The sequence below is a fragment of the Daktulosphaira vitifoliae genome, unplaced genomic scaffold, assembly GCF_025091365.1.
Source record: "Daktulosphaira vitifoliae isolate Bord-2020 unplaced genomic scaffold, ASM2509136v1 Scaffold_4, whole genome shotgun sequence".
Classification (NCBI taxonomy): domain Eukaryota; kingdom Metazoa; phylum Arthropoda; class Insecta; order Hemiptera; family Phylloxeridae; genus Daktulosphaira; species Daktulosphaira vitifoliae.
Window position 1 is genome coordinate 18,031,348 of NW_026099575.1, and position 23,290 is coordinate 18,054,637.

At 23.8% G+C, this 23,290-nt stretch overlaps 5 protein-coding genes across 9 annotated transcripts in view; 3 read left to right on the forward strand and 2 right to left on the reverse strand.

Moving 5' to 3' along the window:
* Positions 1–1,981: 1,981 nt before the first annotated feature.
* On the forward strand, positions 1,982–8,801 carry LOC126904566 (uncharacterized). Of its 3 annotated transcripts, none has more exons than XM_050683691.1 (9): positions 1,982–2,114; positions 2,451–2,561; positions 2,817–2,953; positions 3,154–3,418; positions 3,888–4,099; positions 5,853–6,111; positions 6,262–6,509; positions 6,564–6,707; positions 7,998–8,440. In XM_050683691.1, the coding sequence occupies exons 2-9, from the start codon at positions 2,552–2,554 to the stop codon at positions 8,331–8,333; spliced, it is 1,611 nt and encodes a 536-aa protein (XP_050539648.1). In that variant the 5' UTR covers positions 1,982–2,114; positions 2,451–2,551; the 3' UTR covers positions 8,334–8,440. The 3 variants fall into 3 exon arrangements, with proteins under 3 accessions (XP_050539648.1, XP_050539649.1, XP_050539650.1); XM_050683692.1 differs by lacking the exon at positions 7,998–8,440 and adding an exon at positions 8,561–8,801 and having other exon boundaries at positions 1,984–2,114; XM_050683693.1 differs by lacking the exons at positions 3,888–4,099; positions 5,853–6,111 and having other exon boundaries at positions 1,985–2,114; positions 7,998–8,428.
* A 2,476-nt stretch (positions 8,802–11,277) lies between these two features.
* On the forward strand, positions 11,278–15,840 carry LOC126904568 (protein CWC15 homolog). Its single transcript, XM_050683695.1, has 5 exons — positions 11,278–11,861; positions 14,107–14,239; positions 14,335–14,448; positions 14,511–14,673; positions 15,481–15,840. The coding sequence occupies exons 2-5, from the start codon at positions 14,109–14,111 to the stop codon at positions 15,718–15,720; spliced, it is 648 nt and encodes a 215-aa protein (XP_050539652.1). The 5' UTR covers positions 11,278–11,861; positions 14,107–14,108; the 3' UTR covers positions 15,721–15,840.
* Positions 15,823–18,364, reverse strand: LOC126904567 (protein arginine N-methyltransferase 6). Its single transcript, XM_050683694.1, has 4 exons — positions 18,121–18,364; positions 17,042–17,144; positions 16,749–16,985; positions 15,823–16,675 (listed from the first exon to the last, which is right to left on the reverse strand). The coding sequence occupies exons 2-4, from the start codon at positions 17,096–17,098 to the stop codon at positions 15,881–15,883; spliced, it is 1,089 nt and encodes a 362-aa protein (XP_050539651.1). The 5' UTR covers positions 17,099–17,144; positions 18,121–18,364; the 3' UTR covers positions 15,823–15,880.
* On the forward strand, positions 17,204–19,600 carry LOC126904570 (NADH dehydrogenase [ubiquinone] iron-sulfur protein 4, mitochondrial). The gene is made up of 4 exons (XM_050683696.1): positions 17,204–17,352; positions 17,421–17,592; positions 19,003–19,178; positions 19,258–19,600. The coding sequence occupies exons 1-4, from the start codon at positions 17,288–17,290 to the stop codon at positions 19,433–19,435; spliced, it is 591 nt and encodes a 196-aa protein (XP_050539653.1). The 5' UTR covers positions 17,204–17,287; the 3' UTR covers positions 19,436–19,600.
* Positions 19,601–21,173: 1,573 nt separating this feature from the next.
* The window catches only part of LOC126904565 (sodium channel protein 60E-like), a 69,760-nt gene continuing 67,643 nt past the window's right edge, over positions 21,174–23,290 (reverse strand). For 2 of the 3 annotated variants that reach the window (XM_050683689.1, XM_050683687.1), the window contains one exon: positions 21,174–23,102. In XM_050683689.1, coding sequence (XP_050539646.1) covers positions 22,787–23,102 — 316 coding nt within the window. In that variant the 3' untranslated portion in view covers positions 21,174–22,786. The remainder of the gene's footprint in view (positions 23,103–23,290) is intronic. The other variant, XM_050683688.1, reaches the window with a different exon arrangement.

Below are 23,290 nucleotides of genomic sequence, written 5' to 3' on the forward strand. Positions count from 1 at the left end.
CGTAAGTCAGAAAGTCAATATAATTATGTGTTATTCTTCTCTGTAGCAAGCGCCTTCGCTTGAACGGTAAATTGTACGCCATTATTTTTTATTATTTGTTTGTTGCACCCTTGTATTCAAAGTTCTTGTGCCCTTGCACTCCACCAGTTATTGGGCCCTGACCATCACTAAATATCTTCATTCCCGTAGTCGCTTTTCCGCCGTCTGTTCTCGTCTGCCATTACGTGCCTTGATCTACACTTTGACTCGTGATACTCAAATGTTCGACACCATTACCACATAATCTCATACAGTCCACTCATCACTATCAACAACTTCATCTATTCAGCTGAGTTTATATTATTTTTTAATGTTATTTCAATTGAGTCTAATTATTTTGTTTTATGCCGCTTCGCCGGCCATTAGTATTTAAGGGCCCCCGTTACCTCTTAAATTTAAAATACTCTTTGAAGAACTTCTAACATATGTGGTTATTTGTTATTTAATTATTGTCTATTCTCGTTACTTATTGAATGTACAGTTAGCCGTCATCCCTCAGGTGACCCATTCCCGCTTCAATAATTGCGATTTAAACAGGCTTAAGATTTAACGGCATTCTAGTGCGTTGTACAACTAGCCGACATACGGTCTAGCTGTCTCGTACAAAACAATAAGAAATGCTTCGATGCAAATCTGTAGATAGTGTTTAATTTTAAGAAATTGGTGGATTATAATTATACCAAAAGTAAAATTAATTCCTATGTTCTTCATTATTCCTGATTATTAGTACTTTAATTTAGAAGCATAATGTATGAATAAATATTTATTATAGTAATTAAATCGATATGCACAACGAACAAGACTTTTCAGGAAGTCGAAAATAAAAATTACTCTCTGATACACGCTGTATGTTTATCAATTTTCATAGTAGTTTAATTCCGATTCAATCCAAATTTTCGATATTTTGATCAAAGTTATTATAAGAAGAGTAAAACTTAAATTTAAATACCTCATAATCTTATAATAGATTTTTCTGAGTTAATGCCTTATTCGTTGCGCATAGCGATGTATAGTATAAGATTGATTTTTAATAATTTAGTATTGTAATTTTTTCGGAGAATTTGTAAAAAATTATAAAGTAGTTCTTACTTTTGTAGTAAACGTGTGAAAAATTGATATGCTTGATATAAAACTTTTCTGAAAATAATTTATTGTTAATTATGAATTAAAGGTTTTACAAGGAATTTTCATCAGATTCAAAAATATACTTTAACTATTCAATTTTCCGAGCTAATTTCAAATCTACAATTAAATTTTTTCTATCACCACTAATTTTTGATATTATTACTAATTATTAAAAAACAAGGGCGTGGTGTGGCGCGGTGGTCACACTAGTTGTTGACAAAACTCTAGTGTAAAGCCGGGTCTACCACCGTAGGTGAACGGATGGGTGACCATACGTGTGCTTCTACGGTGGCGAAAAAGCACCATGTTCCCAGTGCAGAAGGCAACGGGAAACCACTGCACTTAAATTTCCCCAGGATATACCAATCCAATTGGTATTAACCAACCTAACGGTTGAAAAAAAAAAAAAAAAAAAATTAAAAAACAATGAGGTATAACTAAGGAATATAAGAATAAGTTCTGAATATTTCAATTGTATCATCTGTTTAAACACCAAGAGATACTATGAAATGATTTATTACGATATATAACAAAAAATATAATAAGTGATTATATATTAATTAAATTTTAATTTATCTATTAAAACATGTCATATAGACATATAATATACGTGTATGATGAGTCAAATATGTTACTGGGTATGATTAGCTAAATTTGCCTAAGTATTATAATTTTTTTTAACTTATTGTTAAAAAGTGATTAGTATATAATTACTGCTCAACGATATTATCTCCTTTAGGAGATCATATGAAAATATTTTGCATGAGACATTGCTACAGATTTTCAAGTTGAATATTTAGCAAACTATAAATAGATTCAAGGCTAACACAATGGACTATGACGAGAGGGAAAAGAATATTAAGTAAATGCAGTGTATTAACTCTATTTTAGCTCTAGAAAATTTAGATTTTTAAAACTCTAGGTAATTATATTTGTTGGTAAAAATTCAAGTAAGTATTACCTTAATTAAGTTAGCAATAAACATTTTCTGCTTATAAATAAAAATAAATGTAAAATGCAAGATGGGTTGTAGAATACAACTTTTATTCCAGAATTATAATTTAGTGACTAAATATTATAAATTCATCTAGACTATACGTTAAAAACAAAAATAATTGCATCAATCCACCTTGATAAATGTTTTGATAGATTTGTTATAATTAAGGTAGTAGATAATAATAAAATCGTTAATGTATTTATAAATAATTTGATATTAAGTTAACAGCAAATTTTATGTTTATTATATGGCCTACACTGGCTGCTACATATAATTTACCTGTTATTAGGTGTGATAATACGTTTTACAAATATACCGCAAGTGCATCTAAATAAGAAAATCCAATTTTTTTCGTCTTTTTAATACTTTTCATTAAATCAAGGATCTATTATGGCATTAGGTAAGTTGAATATTAAGAAATTTTTTCTATTAAACATTATATTTAATTATATTTGTTATTATAATTATTTAAAAATGATTAGATTTTTTTTCAATAACCTAAGTAGATGTGAGAAGAGAAAAAAGAGAAATTTTACAACAAATGTTTTTTTTTTTAAATTTAAGAAGCTAATTTGTCGATATTAATTTTGTAAATAATGGTTTTATTATATTTAAATTCTTAATGAATATATATATATATATATATATTTTTTAGAAATATCAACTGCAGATAGTCAAGATTATAAATTTAATCCTATCAATTTTGGAACTATACATTTTAGTGTAAAAGCTTCAAATGACGCCCATATTGCATTAACATCAACTAACTCAAATAAGCCACCTAAATATGAGGTAATGAAATATATTTAAGTATAAGATCAAATAAATAGCACCCTTAATATAAAATTTAATTAATAAACTTTGATTGAGTCAGATATATAGAATACATAATGAATATTTTAACTTTATGATATTCTAGAAATTTACTTAGTTACAAATTTTAATTATTAAACATATTATTTGATGATTTATGTTTTGTAAAATATTTTTAGATATTTATTGGTGGATGGGGTAATACAAAGTCTTCTATTCGTAAAAATAATGAAGAACCTGATAAAGTTCTTGTTGATACACCAAAAATCTTGAATGGGAATGAAGCCAGAGGTTTTTGGATAAAATGGGGTGGTGGCTTTATAGGTGTTGGAAAGCAAGGAGAAGCTCAACCATTTATGGCTTGGCAAGATGATGAATCTCTAAATATTGCATTCTTTGGAGTTCGTACAGGTTGGGGAGCATCTGGTGTTTGGACAATTGAAGGTATTATGTTTTTTTGTATTATTTTTGATATTAAATGGCAAAAAATTAAATTATATAAATTTTTACTTAACATTGTATCATGGTATTTTTATTGTATATTTATAAAAATAAAAAATTTTTTAATTATCTTTACAACTTAATTTATTAGAAGAGAATATTAAAAAAAAATTACTTTAAAGGACACTTACTTAACTACAAATTCATATTGGGGGTAAATTTATGGAATGAAAAACTTAAAAAAGGTCATCATAAATACTCTTAAATAATAAAACATTTTCTCCAGCCACATTTCATAAAAAAAATGTTTATATAAGACTGTTCTGTATTTTTTCATAATTAGTCTTAAGTATAGTGTTTAAAATTATATATTTTAAACATAAATAAATTGTAGTAATTGTTTGTAATTAAATTTGTTTTTTGTTCTACTTACTAAAATTATATTTAAATATGATTATTTCAATTTAAACAGATAATATTTATATTAATACTGAGAATAGCATGGAATATATATTTAGATATATCATGCATGGATCTATTAGTTTCTCAGTATCTTGTGAAAATGATGCTCATATTGCTTTGACTACAAAAGCTAAAGAGTCTGAACCTATGGTGGAAATTTTACTGGGTGGATGGAAAAATACTGCTTCTGCTATTCGTTACAACAAACAAAAGCCAGATAAGGTTAAACATTTTTCACAGTGATCATTTAAAAAATGATATAGTTTGATCAGAGTGAATATTTTTTTTTAATTTTGTATTAATGTTAATATATTTTAACTAAAAATTTTTTGTGGTGTTATGATGATTAGTAATTAATATTTCTAACTTCAAAGTAAATCAAAGATTAAGATTTTGTTGAATATTTTTATTTTAGTTCTAATTATTTTTAAATGATTAGTTGCAAAAATATTTGTAGTGTTAAGTTGCCCTTCAAATATGAAAGACTCCCCTTGCAATATAATAACTTTACACTGGATTGTTTATTTTATTAACTTATATTGCATTTAAGGTGTAGAAAAATAGGATAAACATTTTTACCATTGCATTTTATATTATGGTATGAACATTTATATTTTTAAAGTTATATTGTAACAAACAGAACCTCAAAAATCCATACATAGTTCATTTCTTTTGCAGAAACCCAATTAGAGGGTCTGTTCTTCTTGTTTTTAAACTTTCTACTACTATGTATTTTTCATTAATTAGTAGTTTGATTAACTAAAATTAACTTTTTGGAGGAAATTAAAGTCCAAGACACATAAAAATAAAAAAGTTTAAAACAATTGAGTCTTTAATACAGTTTGTAGGTTTTTTCATTAACTTAGGAAATAATATTATTTACTAATACACATATATTAATGAATAAAACAGATTTGATTTAGTTTTCTAATACATTAATGTATTAATATAATTAGTTTTGTTATTTATTTTGCCTAATTCATTATTTACCAATCAATATGATTTTTAAAATTATAATCAATGTTTTTGTGCTTTATTTAAAAATTTGTATTCTTGTTAAACATATCATTATGTCATTAGTTAAACTAACCGTAATGACTTTATTGTAAATACAAATTTATATATTTCGTCCCCTAAAAAATTTACTTTCATAATTATATATAGTATGCTAAAAAGTTATTTAATTTATTTGAATATTAATACTGGATCGACATAATTTGGTACAACTATATATTATGGAATTATTGTTTTTGTTTAGATTGAGTATTAATTTTTATAAAGTGTTAAAAAATAAATATTTTTAATAATATCTATAAAGAACCAGCTGTCAAATTTAATAAAGTTATCTGCTATACACATATTGTCATTGATTTGATAATAACTCGTATTTAACATTTGATAAATTTTTCAGGAATGATTAAAAACTAATTTATATTTCTAAATAATAATTAATATATTTATTTATTTATTCATTATAAGATATAAAATATTAACTGATACTACAAAAAATTGTTTTTTTTTTTTGTAAAATTAATTCAAGATAATTGTCATCATTGAATTTAAAAGCAGATATGTGCAACTAAATTGGTATTCTAAAGGGAAATATCAAAGTATGTTAAAATGACTTATATAAAATTATATTATTCTTAAAAATATGAATTTCTTTGACACTGAATAAATAAAAAAATATCAGATACGTGACATTTTCAAATCAGTGACAATGTTTATTTTGATTAACAAGAACTTATTTTCATAAATTTTACTTTTATTGACCACTTTTAAATATTTTTATACAATTTAAAATTAAAATTTTATTTCTAATAATTTATTAGAACAAATAGAATACTTAAAAATGTTTTGAATGACTTATTGACTGATATTAAGCATTAATATTTTTTTTTAAGGGGACGATGTATTTTAATTATAATATATTAGAACCCTTTAATCTATCCTATACTTATTGATATGTTTAAAGGTGCATATTGATACTTCACAACTTTTGTCTAAAAATACACCTAAGAAATTTGTTATTTTTTGGAGAGATGGCCTAATTGAAGTATTTCATGACAAATATAAATTATTTGAATGGATGAATCCAAAACCATTTATTGTATCTCATTATGGTGTGCGTACTAGTTGGGGGGCTTTAGGAGAATGGCATATTAACGGATCAGCAGATGAACAGTTTAGAAGTGAAATTGAGATCCCTAAATCAGATAATATAAAAGCAAAAGGTTAGGTATTTTTATGAAATTTAATTATAACCTTACTGGATTATAAGTAGTTTTTAAACTTGTTTAATTAAGAATTTCTAGATGTTCACTAAAATAAATTATAAATAATCTTTAATGTTCTATTTAAATTAACAATGATCTTATTTTTAGCTCCTCCAGTACTTACTCCTGGGTGGAATATTGGAGGAGATATTCTTGGACCAGTTCAATGGGTGAGAGCTAGTAATGGTCAGATACCACCAAATGCTTTACAAGGGGGTTTTGATACAAATAATGAACAGCTTTATGTAGCTAGAGCTGAACATAATGGTGCTTTGATTCCTGGAAAACTTGTTCCTTCACATGGTGTTACTTATGTGGCTTGGGGAGGAATAGAAAATCCTAAAGAAAATTATGAAGTAAGAAAATGGTTTCTTTTTGCATTTGAATTTAAGTGACTAAATATACTTTAGGTTTTATGTAATTGTAATGCTACGTGGATCAAAGCTAACAATGGTGAGATACCTGTTGGAGCTTTGTCTTCTGGACACACAGAAGAGGGCGAACCATTATTTGTTGGCCGTGGAAAACATAATGGATGTGTAACTGTTGGAAAGGTAACTATGTGTAGTAGTTAATTTTAACAAAAAATATAATTAATAATTTTGTTATATCATATGAAATTTAAAATTCTTTATTATTTATTATTTATTATTTATTCAGTAAGATTTTTCACTTTTGCATAAAATATTTATTTATAGATTTGTGAAATGTTTATTTGTTTTTAATTATTCTTATTAATAAAGTCCAGTATAATATATTTCAATTTAACTGATTTTAGATTGAATAATTTTTACAATTGATTTTATTAAGTGAGTTAGATTGTTTTATTTAATTCAGTTTAATTATAAATTATTTATTGTTCGTGTGAAAATTATACAATAAATTAAGTATATTAGGTAAGTAAATTATACTAATTAATTTGTGTTGGTTTTGATTTAATTATAAAAATACAAAATGAATAATCCGATAATTAAAGACATATTTCGCAGTGAAAATATTAATGCTCTATACTTTGAAGAACATTATTTTGAGCTTAATAACTTCAATGGTCTTAATAAAATTTTATTGTTCTATGACTATTTTCGAAAAGCTATTACAGCATTATATTTATTATATTTTCCATTACAGCAATTTTTGAGGTGAACATAAAAAAATTAAAAATTTCAATAGTGTCTTAAAAATAAATATTTTTATTGATTTATTAGGTTTTGATGTACAAATAAGCCTCATATATATTAATACGCTTTTTTATAATCATAATCTGACACATATTCAACTGGGGCCTTGGGATATTTAAACTAAATCAAAAATAATTTATTAATCAGGAATTACTATATTATTAGGCATTAATAATTATATTTTCTAAATTAAAGATTTCTTATCAAACTAAAATATGTTTAACATGTATTCAAGTTTAAAAATGATTAGCTAAATAATTATTACACTATTTTCTTACCTTATGAAATAAAAAATTGAAAATGAATTAAAGAATTCAGATTTTTTTAAGAATTAAAATTGTTCTTATTCAAGTGTTGAACATAAATAACCAAAAATTAACTGTTTTAATAAAACTTGGTAGTTTTAATATTTATTTAATAAATATTATATATGTATATATTTAATATCTGAAGGATTGTATATATCAAAAAGGTTGGAAATATTTGATATTTTTTACATATATTAAAATGATATAGTTGCATAATCTAATAAAATAATTGTTTTAAAAGAACGGTAAAATTATTTTTTTCTTGAAAATGATTATGTTAATTACTAAATTACAACAATCTTTCAGTTATTAATTTTTTTAAATTTAATTATTTATTTTTTCTGTTTTCTTTTTTTAGGTTACTTCGAACAATAATGAAAATAATGATAAAGATTTAAATGTATTAATATTAGATTTACTAAAAAATTACATTGAAAAGCCATCTGATGATCATGATGTTTTTGGAGCTTATGTATCAATGGAAATGAGAAATTTAAAGACTCCCAATGCCCAAAAAAAATTGAGAACAGAAATAAGAAATGCTATATCTCGAGTTGTTAAAGAAGAAACTTTAATGAATATTACAGATTCAAGCGATGATAAAGAATATATTTTTTTAAACAGTTTACATACCTCTAACACACTTAGTAGAACTTCTAGCTTAGAAATAATTGAACCTGATTGTAAAATATGATACTGTTTTTGTATTTATCAAAATATGAGATTTTATTAAGAATATAATTAAAATAAATTACACTTAGTTTTATTTTATATAAATATTTGTAAAAGAGATTATTACACAATAAAAATTTTATCTTTGATATTTAAAAACAATACTATTATTTTATTTGTCTTTTTAAATTTTACTCTTATATACTTTATAAAGAATTAAATATATATTTAATTAATTTACATTTTTAGGTTCAGCCCTCTCACAATGTTTGCTATATACCTTTTGGCGGAGAAGAGGTAGCTTTGGATGAATATGAAGTGTTGCTTGCTTAAACAAATTATAAAATTAAGAGATGATTTATGAACAATATTTTGTTGCAAACTTAATAGCCATAATTTATTCAAATTAATATATATATATCTATACACCTATTATTGTAATTTAATAAAAATTTAATATTGGAAAAATAAAATGCTTTTTTAATTTTTATTATTATCTATAAATGGTAGTTTCAGTGAAATAAACTCATTATTTTGTAATAGTTTAGAAGACGAAAAACTAAATACTTTTTGTTTATTTGCATTATATTAGCTCTTCTAGCGGTAAATAATCACACCAAATAAATAAAAAAACTATTTTCTAATAGAAATTTAAAAATATATATTTTTTCAAAAAAAAGAGTGCAGATAAACAGGCCTTACACAAGACTTTTCAATTTTAAGTTATAATTTTAAAAATTATATAATGATAATAAAAAACTCACTAAATTTTTTTTTGCTCATGCCACTTTTGGAAAAAATTTGAAACGATACTACTGATTACAATTCTAAAAAGTGTAAAGTTACAATTGTTAGTGAAATTTTGATAGAAATATAACATATATTTTGTAGACATATTTCTAAGGTTGAACTCTTGATTAGATTTTTTTAATTATCTTTATTTTTTATTCTGTATGTAAAATTTAAAATATTTGTATTTATTAGTATGTATAACAAGAAAATATCTGAATTAATAACATAATAACATGATAGTAAAATTGTACTTAGATAGTTCTTATTGCTGTTAAGGTAGCAATATAATTTATTATAACACATTTTCATATAAAATCAATAATGTTTTATACTTATTTAATATTTCTTAGAATCGTTTTAATTTATGTCTTTAATGTTAAAAACTATAAATTGTTTTTATTCAATAAGTTCTGTTAATTTAAAATATAATGTAGTTATATTAAACTAAATATAAAATAAACTGTAACTCGCCCAATATATTTAAAAATTTAAGATATTTTCTTTTCTGAAGTTAGTATTATTGTAAACTGTATAATAAAAAAAACATTGATCATATTCCACTCCCTCCTTTTAAATTTAATCAACTTTAGTTTTTTAATAATAAATATAAATATTTAATTATCTTAAATATAAGAAAATTATAAACTAAGAAATTTCATAGTAGTTAATAGCTATTATAAGTTATTATCGACCAAAATACTCGTTTTTACTAAAGTACCATTTAAGTGTCAATAATTATAAACATATCAATAGAAAGTTAACAAAAAATACTGGTGTATAAGAAATTTTTTTTTTAATCTTTGGGTCGTTAATATAAGGTTGGAAATCTTTAATATGTTTCAAAACTAGTTAAAATACCCAGAATTACTCGTGCACATTTACGAAATAATTTATTAATTTTATTGGTTTTTTGCATTAAAAATTAAGCAAAACAAAGTAAACCATGTTGAAAGGTGTGGAACCATAACTCTTATAAGGTTCAGTAAAAATGTGATCCTGATTAAGATTTATAAGGGAGCAACCATATTTTAGTTGTTTACCTTAGATTACTATCAATACATATTGCTCGATTTGATACTTCTGTATTGAATACTTAAAAATATTATGTAGTATGTAGATATCAAATGGTGAATTCTAAAATGTCATTTAAAAACAAAATTAACTTCCTAGATGTAAGACAAGGCGTTTAAGACAAATTATTAACAAAACTAATTTCCAGGATTAATCTATTAATTTTTTTGAATACCTCAACCTAGTTTTGAGTATAAAATAGACAATAAAATAAACATAATAGGACCCAGTTTGGGATCATAGAGTAATTACTCTATGTTTGGGACACCGGAGATTGTTCTATGATAATACAATATATTTTTATTAGTGATGGGTATTTTCGAATATTTTAAACTATCGAATAATAACTACTATTCGAATTATTTTTATACAACGGAATAGTTTATTTTTAGCATAAACTATCGAATAACTATTCGAATAGATTTTTAAAATTTTTCGAATATATTGTGTAACTATGGAATATTTTTACTATTCGATATTTCCAATCACTAATTTTTATACCTTCAAAACGTCCTATCACAGATAAGATAAAACCAGATGGTCCACTTTCTACACAAGACATGTTATTCTCAAAAGTGTAAGCAAACCAAAACCATTCTCAGATCATTATCGACATCTGGTTTTATCTTATCTGTCATCCTATTGCAAGCAATGTGTGTGTGTATTGTCGTTCCGTTGAGTATACAATTATTTCTAGTTACTTTTACTTCCTTAAAAAATATTTATATTAAATCTTACTACACTGTACATCCATTTATTTTACTATTGAATACATATAAACTATAGTATTGTTGTTCTTGATACTATGGAATCAGCACAGGTATAGATAATAAACTAGATTGGTAACTGTCCATCTATAGATACCATACATTTATATAACAGAACGTTTCGTAGTGGACAAATACTGATAAGTGATTTCAATTTTTTACAAATCAAACTTTTTATTCAAAATAAAAAAAATAATCACGATTTATTTATAAGTAGCTTACCGCATCTATACCTACATGAATTACTATTGCTTATTTATATATTTTTTGATTAAATAACTTATTTTTGAACGATAGAAGTTTTTGAAAAATATTCCTTGTGTTGCTATACATTCTGATTACACTAGTTAAATGAACGGTTAGAGCGCGCTGTTCTACCAAATGCACATTGTTTATACAGTCCATGTTAGCGAATGAAGTTATTTAGCAACCATTTTCTTTTAGGCCAAACATCATTCTTAGTACTTCGTGTATGTTGTTAAGGATAAAAAATGTTGTTGATAATAAATACTTTAATTTGATACAAAAAATGCGTACACGAAATATAAGGACTGATCGTATGGGGCTTACGAAAATAGTATATAGCTAGAGATAATGTGTAAGGCTTCAGCTGTTATCACGAGTTAGCAATATAGTCTATTATATTTATGAAAATCAGTGAACTGAGTAATCTTTAGTTAAATATCTGAACTAGTGTGTATAATTGTGGTAAACATCTGCCGTAGTTTGTCAAAAACGACGGAAATTATCTTGTCTATGGTCAAGGAATATTAAATAGTTTCTTAATACACTTTTTTATTTAATACTTTTTTAATTATATTTATAACCGTGATTTATAAACAATAAAAATTTAATAGAAATAAGTATACTTCAGTAATTTTCTTATAGTGAATTAGTGGACAATAAATATAAATCGCGAAGTAAGTAATGACTCAATGAGTTAGAGCTCTAAATGAATACTTTATTATGCATTTAAGCACCTAAATTAATATATTGATTATTACAATAATAAATGAAAGCTGGCGTATAATTAGTGTGGTACAAAGTTTTTTAAGGTTTCAAGATTATATGTTCATTCTAATGAACATTCAAAGTCTGTTAATTTGAAAAATCTTAACCAGTGGAAGACGTGCAACTATTCATCTAACCTATTCTTTAATTTTCTACAAACTTCCAATAAACACCATCATTTCAAGTTTTAGCTTGACATGTTAAGTAACGCCTGTTTTGATACAAAAAAAAAGATTTTTTTAAAATTTTAAATAAATTTTAGAGAGAGTCAATTATTCTTATATATTACATAGTAACTTTTTAAAATATAAGAGCAAAAGTTTTCTTTAATTATAATGATAGCTAATTGGTAAATACATTTTGTTTATTAAACATAGTAGATTATTTTCAATAAATAAATGTATAATACATTAATTTTCCATAATTTATCTAATGACAAATATGTGATCAATAGTTAATTTATTTTTTATAACCTACTATCTCATCTTTATGTATTTGCAATCTTTTAAATATGATTATTGGCAATAACTTAAATCTATTGTTCAACAGTGATATTCCTCTATAACTCTCTAATTTGATTTGGTTGTTTTTTTTTTTTGAAAATGGGATATATCAATGATTCATTCCAGTTTTGTGGTATCTTTTCCTTATTCCATATCTGTTGAATTAGGTTACATAATTTTTGTATTAGGTTTTGTCCTTCTAACTTCAATAATTCCGCTTTTAATTTTATAATCTCCTGTAGACTTATTATTTTTTAGAACCTGAATGGCCTACAGTACCTCTTCTAAACTCAGATTTAATATTTTTGATTTTGCTATTGTTATATGGTATTGGCTTGTTTGCCTACTTCTGTTGTGCCTGTTAAGGAGTTTTTCATAGTACATTTTAAATTTCTTGACAATGTTTTCAAGTCTTGTAATTGAAAGACTTGCGACAACAACCAGATAAATTCACTTTTTAATTGAAATTTATAAAGGAAATTATTCTTGATAATTGGATGCAATATATAGATTAATGTGATCAAAATTCATTGAGTTAGTACAGAAATAAATTTATAATGATAACTATATATTAATAATTGTTTAACCAAATATTTTTCATTTTTTTATCTAAAAATGTTTTCAAGTGTTTATAAATAATAATTACTTCATGAAACTATTTGTTATTATTTTGTTTAAAATATAATATTTAATTTTTATTGCTTTACATTATAATACAAAGTTTTACAAATATTAAACCTATTGATATTTATTGAAAAAAGAAAAAATATCCTATAGTTAAATCATGACCATATGTCAATAATTTGATTGCTATAATAGTAAGGTAAGGTCTTAAATTCTTAAGTATTTCTAGATAATTAAATATTTTTTCAATTAATTTTATAAAAAAAATTTATGTTTTACAAAACTCTTTTGACAAGGTATCCTGTTATTACTTTTTTAAAGAATCAAGTTGTTATTTATTAATTCTAAATAATGATATCATTGAAAATCCTACAATTTTTGAAAATAAAATAAAAATATTTGAGTACTAATAAAAAATACACAGCTTTTATATGCAACAACTAGATAAACCATAGTCTTCTCTTCAACTTTTACCAACAAATTCATAGTCAAAATTTTTTTTTTACTATGACATCCAAAGTTTATGTGTAAATATGTATAGAATTCAAAATTTTAGTCAATACAATTATAGTATAAAAATGTTTTACAAAAATTTTATTATTGTCTTTGTTCTAAACAATTTCAAAAAGGGCATTTATCTGTTTGTTGTGGTAAATCCTTTTATTAGGGTACCATTATTATCTTCTATCATATGTATAGCTGGTATAAATCCATTTTTAAATGTTTTGCAACATTTGAAGAATTCTTTGAATTTGTGTTTGAAGTTTCTCATGTCTTATAACCGCTCTTTTTCTTCTATTCTTTTTTCTTTTCTTATTAGTATATAGCTCGTCGACAAACCCCTAACCAGGTGGACCAAATTAAACCAACTAGTTAAGACCAGCTCAGAGTTCGTTACCTCAGGTTCACCAAACTCGTAGTGTTAATTTCTTAGCAACCCCTTGAATGAATTAAAATTTTTTAACTTCATAAAATTTGTTAGTATATATATGTTAGTATAAAAAAAAAATTAATTTTTTTTTCTTAGAAATGACAACTGCTGCTCGACCAACCTTTGAACCAGCTCGAGGAGGTTCAGGACGTGGAGAAAATGATTTGAGTGCTTTGTCTGTACAATATTCTAGCAGAGATTTACCATCACATACTAAACTTAAATACAGGTACTGTAAATCATAAGTAATTTAAAAAATAATAATTTACTTTATTCTATTCTATAGTTATGATAATAATAATTGTGAATTATGATAACTTTTAGGGAACCTGGTCAAGGAACTGCTGAAGAACTTCAAAAACAGGACTTTGCTAAAATTCTTGAAGAAAAAGAAAAAGGTGTAACATTAAAATCTATAGGAAATAATGAACCACCTTTGTAAGCTTTTAATCATTAAAATATTCTTGAATCTTACATTAATTTTTAAATAATTTTATCAGGAAAAAAATCCGTCCTGAACATGTACCTATTGCAACTTTAGATGTAGATGACCCTTTAGACCTTGATGCCTCTGATGACGATGACAGTGAAGATGATGCTGAAGAATTAATGTTAGAATTGCAAAAAATTAAAAAAGAAAGAATGGCTGAAGATGCTCGAATGGTTTGTATAAATATTTATTTAATGAAGAATAATATCCAGTTATGGCATTGGTTATTAAAGCTGTTGATAAATTTTAAAAAACAGTTGTAATTTTAACATTTTTTTAAATATGATTATTTAAATTAGCATTAATTTTTAAATAAATTGATTCATAATTTAATATTATTTTACTACTTTTGATTTTTAATACATTTATGTTAAAAAATTATTTATATTAAGCTTATAGAAAATTTCACATAAATTTTAATTAAGGTTTCAATTATTACTATACTTTAAAATTTTCGATAGTTAAGAAACCTTAGCATTAACTATGTTATTCTATTATGCTATCAATAATAAATAAAAATAATGATTATTATCATGTTTAATATTACAGAACATTTTCAAATGATTTTATTGTATGTTTGTTTAGAATAACTAATTTGTATAACCACTTATAAAACAACAACTAAAATAACATTGATGGTACTTACAAAATGTGAATTGAATTAAAAGACACTTTAAAACACAATTTATTATAGATTATAAATATTATACGATTATTGAACTTAAAATTAATGAGTTAAATTTTTGTTTTAAGTTACACGAATAGAGGGCCAAAATTATTATTTTCTCCACTACTGGGTTCTGGTACCAATGGTTACTGGATGATATTGATTTTTTTATAATCCTTTATATTTATAAATAATGAGTTACTAGTTTAAACATTGTTTATTAATTTTGACCTATATTTTAATAATGAAAAATACATTATTAATGTATTAATTAATTATCAATCATCATAAGAATTTTTTTCTATTTTTAAAGGAATCTGAAAAGCGTGAAGCTGAAGAACAAATCAGAATTCAAAACATTCTTCAAGGCAACCCTTTGTTAAGCTATAGTTCTGTTGCACCTAAAGTAAATCAAAAAGTTAAAAGACGTTGGAATGATGATGTAGTATTTAAAAACTGTGCCAGGACAGAACCTGAAAAGAGCACTACCTTTATAAATGATTGCATTCGTTCTGATTTTCATAGAAAATTTATGGACAAATATATCAAATAAATTTAATTATAACTTCTAAACAATGTGAAAAAATTTTCTACTAAAATACTTTAATTATAGATGTACATGAAATTTTGAGTTAAACAATATTAAACAACAATATAATGTTTTCTTAAATAACTAATAGTCTTTTATTACTTCACATTTTTTATTATTACATCTATATTTCTTCTTGAATTTTTTCATCTACAGAAATGTGATCGTCATCGACATCATCATTATCATTTTCAGTTACCGATAAAAATGTTTTAATTATTTTACATTTAGTGTATTTACAACTACATGGAGTTGGATGGGTTTCTTGTTCAGGGTCTAACATGTCTAAACTTATACTATAGCTTCTAGTTTTACAATTGTTACGTTTTAGTTTTACATTGAACATTACAGCATCTCCTTCTTCCACATCCATTTGTGTTGGTAATACAATAATAGTTTGTTTCCAGTGGGTTTCTGGTGCTTCTGGTGCAGTACTCAATGTATATTCATTACCTGGGAACTGAACATCAAACCAAAAACATATACCTTGATAAATACCAGTTTTGTCTACAACAGTTAAACATTTGTCAGCTACAATTTCATCTAATTGCTCTTTTTTACAGTAACGAAGATTTAAATTGAAAATTGGCTTAACTGAAGTAGTGAGAATGTTATCAGATGATATTGTCATAACTTTAGGTCTATTTTCATAAGACTTACGCAGAGCTTCAGCAAATCTTCTTAACTTGACACCACTAATTTCGTCTAAATCAGAATAAATATCTGGCAGAGAACAAGGAGAAGCATATAAAGAACAATAAGAGGGAAAAATCAACCCATCAGGTTTTAAAAATTGATCACGTGCATACAAAACACTGTCAAGCATACTTTCATGTAATAAATAGAAACCCATCCATTCTGATACAATTATATCTACTTGATAGGGTAATGTCAAATTTTCCACTTTACTGTATACAACCTGTAATTAATATATACAACTTTATATTAAAAGACATTACTCATAACTAATAGCATATTTTTTGTATAATTACCTCAATGATATCAGAAAAATGATTTTCTTCAATTATTTTCCTCGATAATTCAGCTGTTTTACTAGCTTCGACTGCATAAACTTTAGAAGCTCCAGCTTGTGCACAAAATATAGATAATATCCCTGTTCCTGATCCTACATCTAAAACAGTTTTTCCTTCAAATATATCTCTGTTAGAAAGTATTGCTGTTCTGTATGCTTCAGTTCTAGCTCTATCCTGAATCATCAATTTATGAACCTAAAAGAAATAAAAATTACATAGAACCAATTTAAGATAGTAAAATTTCTAATTACTTCTAAGTCCTCGTAACTCAAAAAATATGAGGAATCTGTACCGTTTGTATCACCCATATTGTGCTTTAAACTTTTGAATATCTGCGCGCGTGATAGCTATAACCTGAAAATATCGGTATGTAGGTTAAGGTTAATAAGGTAATCTTATCAATTAAATAAATTTGTTATCAACACTATCAGATGTTTCAATATTTATTAGTAGTGTATATCATTTGAAAGTGGCTCATTTAAGTTTCGTGATCAAATATGATTACTCTCAATTCAGTTAAACACTTAACTAATATTGCTACTAAAAATGTTGTGGCATCCTAGTACGTATATTATTGTAATAATATTTTGTATTTGTCAAAATTATTAAATATCTATAATAATTATTTAGCAATAGAAGTTTTGTCACCGGAGCAGTCCGGCAATCAAAAACTGATACTACTGAAAGAAGCTTAAAATCTATTATTGATAAAAATGAACCAACATTATTAAGAAATGACATAGTAACTAAAAAACTGCCAAATGAAGGTAGTGTCCAAGGTTACATTGAGGTCAATAGGAAGGTATAAAGTTGTATGATCTTATTTTTATTAAAATTTATATGAAAAGTTTTTGAAATTATAAATTTTCATTCATAATTTTCTTGATAGATAAAAGGTAAATATCTTTTAAAAACTACATAATATATACTAAATAAAATCATGAATAATTAATAATTTATATATAACAAAATTGTACTTAATTACATCAAAGAACTTGTTTCAATGGAAAAAAATCTATACTATAAGAAATTAAAACTTAAATTTTTTTCAATTAATACTTTTTTGTTTAAAAAAATTATACCTTACTTTAAACTTTTGGTTATCTATACTAATTTTCTATCTTTAATTGGCTCTACTTTATTTTTTTAGTTAAAATGATTTCTTTATTTATTTTGATTTATTTTTATGTATTAATTCTTTGTAAGAAGATAATTAGTATTTACAGTCAGCAAATTTTTATTTAAAGATTTGATGTATTAATTCATCCTATTAAGTCATATGACCAATACGAATTTCCTTAGACTTAAAAACATAAATTCATCTACTTACTATGTTTAATACTTTTAAGTGTGTTGCTTCTACTACTAAATTTACACAATACTATTTGTAAGAGTAACAGCCTTTAGACTTAATGTTCTCGGGAAGGCCAAGAACTGGTTTTATAATGTGTGTTATCTTATAATTCAATACTTCACATTCTATATCTTAATCGATTCATGCTGATATTATTGACAGTCTTCTCAGCATGCAACAAGTACTATAAACATTAATTACATCAACACATATGGTACCCATGAATGGTTACTTTAAAGATGTTACATTTAGTAGAATATAAAATAATAAGTATTCATGTAATCTTTAGAATTATATTTGAAAGGTTAGAAATATTTATTTAATTAATGTGATGTGTATTAAATAAGTAAATACATCATTATTATTTTACAATAAAATATATTTATGTTGTGATGTTTAATATTTTAGTATTTTCCCCAATTTATCAAGTAAATGTTTAGTTGCTTTAATAATTCTGATAGACTAATGTGTCTTTAACTTATATTTGATGCTGTAAACTATTGTACATGTTTTAATTTTTCAATGTATTAAATTTATTATAATTAAATTAATTAATTAAAATATTATTTTGTATTTATCAATATTTTCTACATAATTGCAACAAAAAAATTTAATATTATCCATAAAATTTGATTTCAATTGACTTTATTAGGTGCAAAAATATATTTTAAATAAATGATAATGATTTAAAAAAAATGAATAAAACCTATTTTAAAAATGAAAATACATTTCTTGAGTTTAGTGTTTATTTTGTGTATTTTATATACTTTTACTAATTTTTTTAATTAATATATTTAATACTTGATATGTTTGTTATTTTCTTACTTATACACATTATAAAATTTTAAAAAATTTTAGGTTGACATAAGTCCAGTAAGTGGTGTTCCTGAAGAACACATAAAAACTCGTATTGTAAAAATAAGTAAAGCTACTAAAAATGTAATGCAATCTGGAACAGATAATACTCATAGTTGGGTTATGGAATTTGATAACAGACAACGTTGGGAAAATCCTTTAATGGGATGGACATCTACGTAAGTTAACTATAGCTTTGAAACATTATTATTTCACAATCATTTGATTCATGCTGTGTTATTCAATTTATGATTTTAGTGGAGATCCATTATCTAACATGCGCCTAGAGTTCAGTAATAAAGTAGAAGCAATCAATTTTTGTGAAAAAAATGGATGGAAGTGGTTTTTAGATGCTGAACATAAACCCAAACCCAAAGTTAAGTCGTATGGTATTAATTTTTCTTGGAACAAACGTACAAGAACATCTACAAAATAATTATTTATAATCTCGAACTTCTTTCATTTTTATTATTAGTAACTTAGTAAATACATTGCAAAAGTATATTGTTAATTTTTTCAATTAAACTAATTTTCTACTAAATATAAATAAATCAGGAAATATTTGCAATTATTATTGCTTAAAATAAATGTATTCGTTGAATTTGTTAATTTTTTATTTTAACAAAAAACTTAATATAATACAAAATTAATATATGTTTTATTAGACATATAAAATGGCTCTAATAATTAAATATACAATAATACTTTTACCAAAATATTAAGTGACTAGAATTAATTTGCAATATAACATATATCTACTGTAATCAATACTTATAATATGAATAATATATAAATATTTAAATAGTGCACAAATAGTATATAATACAGTTATACATTTATTATAGTTATTTTTTTGTTTAGTAATAATGTATATTAGGGTAATGAAAAAAAAGGGTTACTAAAAAATCATTTACTTTTATTGTATAATAGTAAATTCAAGAATAATAGATAAATTAAAGTATTATATTCTATAATATAATATATCAAGTGTTTATCACGATAGTAAATGAAAAAATAGATTACTATCTCAATTAATTGAAAATTTTAGGCACCAATGGTAAAGGGAAGTATAGGCACTAAAGTCAAAGTCTATATAAATGCATTATTATTGTGTAGAAATGTACACTAAAAAGCTCTAGTTAATGGCTGATTTATAAACAATTGCCATATAAAAGTATAAATACATGATACAAAAAATTTTAAATATCTAGAAAAATAAAGATTATATTGCTATTAAACATAGTAGCTACCATAATTATTCAGTAGTGATTTAATTAATAATGCATTTTAAGCTTTAAGTAATTTTTCGTTATAATAACTACATGTAAGGTACTAAATTAACATATAAGATTAGATAAGAAAAATTTTTGTAACTCATAAAAATAATTTTAACTATTTATCATTTTGAAAACATAACTAATTTTAAATGAATAATAAAATATTATTATGTGATTATTCTTTCAATGTACCAACTGTAATTAAATGAAATATTAATACAATTTTATAGTTTTAATGAATTATTTATTAATTCATTATTTAAACATTTAAATAAATTCTCTTTATTTATTAAAATTAATAATTTTTTTCATTATTATAGTTCCTATGATTATTGCTGTTAACATTAATGTTTTATTAACATTTTATAATATGTTAATATTCACTTTGGAGTGCCTACTAAAATTAATTTTGAATTCAGTTTTGTTTAATTTATATTGCGGAATGAAAAAAATGTATCTAAATAAATGCTTAAAATTTATTTTAATGTAAAACTAGTCAATAGGCATGCTTTACAATTTTTCTTTTTGGTGTTATGGGATTATGAAACGGGCGCCCGCATTTCTAATAATTAATGAATTATGGAAAAATATTGAAATACCAGTGTCATCCTAAAAATAAACTTGATATTTTTACAGGAATAATTCTTTATGTTAAATACAAGTTGTGAGTTATCTATAAAGAAAATGGTAATATCTAAATGCACATACAATTATTTCAACATCTTAATCTAAAATATTTAACTTAATCTTTGTAAATCAATCATATCAAAATTGATAATGGTATTGATAACTCGATGGAAAAAAAATTATTTTGAATTATTATAAAAAAAAAAAACTAATTCATCGCTCATCAAAATTATTTGTACAAATTAGGTATAAACATTGGATTAAATTTCGATAAAAAAAGCAATATTAATAGGACATTTGTATATTTCAAGACGTACATAAAATTTTATGTAAGATTGTAATTTTGAATTTTTTTTTAAATTTTATATGTACATAAATATTATTGTAGAAATAATTTTTATAAAATATGGTAAGTATTATTGTCATTTTGACGTTATGGTGTAAAAAGTTAATTTTTCTTAACTATTAATCATACGTAGAATATTAATATGAAACCGAACGGATAATTTATAATTATTTTTAAAATAAAGAAATTATTTTATTGTAAAATATTACATAATTATTGCGCATGTCAAAATAAAAAAAAAATATCATTCAAGTAATATGGAAATTTTAAGATGTTTAATTAATTTTAAATAAAGACTGGTTATAGTAGTCTAGTTATGCATTGAATTTATTTTCAGTAATTATTTAGGTAGTTTTAAAATAAAACCTTATATTATAGTAAAAAAAAAAATATTTTATATAGGGTTCTAAGAGTATTTTAGAGAGGATATATATATATCATTTTTTGTATGGCTGTTGTGTGGATCATGATCTATTATTTTAGCAAGGATAATTGAAAATCAATTTTTATCTCAGTACCTCTTAAGTTATTTTATGGGTGACTTCATTACAACCTCATTGGCTTACCTCCTCAACAAATTATAAAAACATACACTTAAGTAAAAAAAGTTATTAGTGATCAGATTAAATTTAAACATTTTAAAATTAAATTTAAAAAATCGGATAAACTATTTATTAAATATCTGTCTATGAACTAGAAAAAATATTTGAAATGTGAATAAATTATTTGAGTATTGTAAAGTATTTAAACAGCATTCAAATTTATTATATTTTTAATAAGAAGAATTCATCTATTTTATTTAAAGCTATTAGAAAATTCTCTTTTTTTAAAAATCGTATCCTATAAAAGAAAAATTTACGATTCATTAATCATTATTTTTAGTAAATAAATTTTAGCATTGCAATTTTTATTATTTTATTGAATTTACAAGACAATTTATTTACATTTTTTAAGGGTTGGAATAGTTATTTAAATTTTTTTTTAATTTACGAATAAGAAAAACCTGTAAATTTATTAATAACAATTGTAATTCATATTACATTGAATTTTCAAATTAAGTACTTCAAATACTAACTAAGGTGTACCCCTGAATTTAAACATGTAGACGTCATATATTTTTTATTTTCATGTCTTTATAAGTAAGAATTGTTTTCCTGGAGAATTGCACAATTTTTAAAAATATCGATCACTAATTTTTAATAAATATAAATACCTATATTAAAAAGTTGAACGTATGTTTTATATACTAAAACTTTGCTAATAGCTTGATACAAAATTTATCCCTTTTTTATTTACAACTTTAAAAGAAAGTAAGCGTAATTTTTCAAGTCTTCGAAAGTTTTTATGTTTTTTTGATTAAGATTCTATCTTATGTTTATAGAAAGTGATATGATATCATCAATATTCAATCACAAATTATTTTTTTTTACATTATATCGTATAAATATGTCACAATGTAAAATTTTGAGTTTTGATTATAATCAAACTTCACAACTTAATAATTAACTAATAAATGTATCTGATTACATAACTCTCATCAACTGTGAGATCCTTCTGAAGCTCTGTGTACAAGGGCTTTATGCTGTATAATTTTGGCTTCGGTAGCTCGTCGAAATGCCAGTCTTTTACAATGAGCGGAAGTGCCACTGGTAGCCGAAGAAGTGGGTAAGCCCTGTGATTCCACACTGTGACTATCAGGCGACGCATCCGTAATGGTAATACTAACATTAGATGTTTGAGGAGAATGGTCCGTCAAGTCTTTGAGTCCATTACGATTTAATGTCAAAGGAAGCACATATGGTTTTGATTCAGGAGATGGTTCGCTGATTGTGATTTGTACCGTTGCATCAGTCCTAAAAATTAATTTGTTATTACGATATAATTTTTTTTATTGAATCATAACAAATTTATAAAATTTATTATTTTAATTACAATTATCATAAGTAAAATTACTGAAAAATCTTAAAAATTTCGACATCATTTTAATCAAAGCTGAATAAAAAATAAAAAATAATATTTTTAACATAAATATTTTTTCTTA

Bases quoted from the DNA above. Each gene is read 5' to 3' on its own strand.
- LOC126904566 (XM_050683691.1), top strand. The intron at 6,510-6,563 runs GTAAGAAAATGG...AATATACTTTAG, and splicing joins ATCCTAAAGAAAATTATGAA to GTTTTATGTAATTGTAATGC. The intron at 6,708-7,997 runs GTAACTATGTGT...TTCTTTTTTTAG, and splicing joins GATGTGTAACTGTTGGAAAG to GTTACTTCGAACAATAATGA.
- LOC126904568 (XM_050683695.1), top strand. From the start codon at position 14,109: ATGACAACTGCTGCTCGACCAACCTTTGAACCAGCTCGAGGAGGTTCA. The intron at 14,240-14,334 runs GTACTGTAAATC...GATAACTTTTAG, and splicing joins CATACTAAACTTAAATACAG to GGAACCTGGTCAAGGAACTG. The intron at 14,449-14,510 runs GTAAGCTTTTAA...TAATTTTATCAG, and splicing joins GGAAATAATGAACCACCTTT to GAAAAAAATCCGTCCTGAAC.
- LOC126904567 (XM_050683694.1), bottom strand. From the start codon at position 17,098: ATGGGTGATACAAACGGTACAGATTCCTCATATTTTTTGAGTTACGAG. The intron at 16,986-17,041 runs GTAATTAGAAAT...TATTTCTTTTAG, and splicing joins TGAGTTACGAGGACTTAGAA to GTTCATAAATTGATGATTCA. The intron at 16,676-16,748 runs GTAATTATACAA...TATTAATTACAG, and splicing joins ATTTTTCTGATATCATTGAG to GTTGTATACAGTAAAGTGGA.
- LOC126904570 (XM_050683696.1), top strand. From the start codon at position 17,288: ATGATTACTCTCAATTCAGTTAAACACTTAACTAATATTGCTACTAAA. The intron at 17,353-17,420 runs GTACGTATATTA...ATAATTATTTAG, and splicing joins AAAAATGTTGTGGCATCCTA to CAATAGAAGTTTTGTCACCG. The intron at 17,593-19,002 runs GTATAAAGTTGT...AAAAAATTTTAG, and splicing joins ACATTGAGGTCAATAGGAAG to GTTGACATAAGTCCAGTAAG.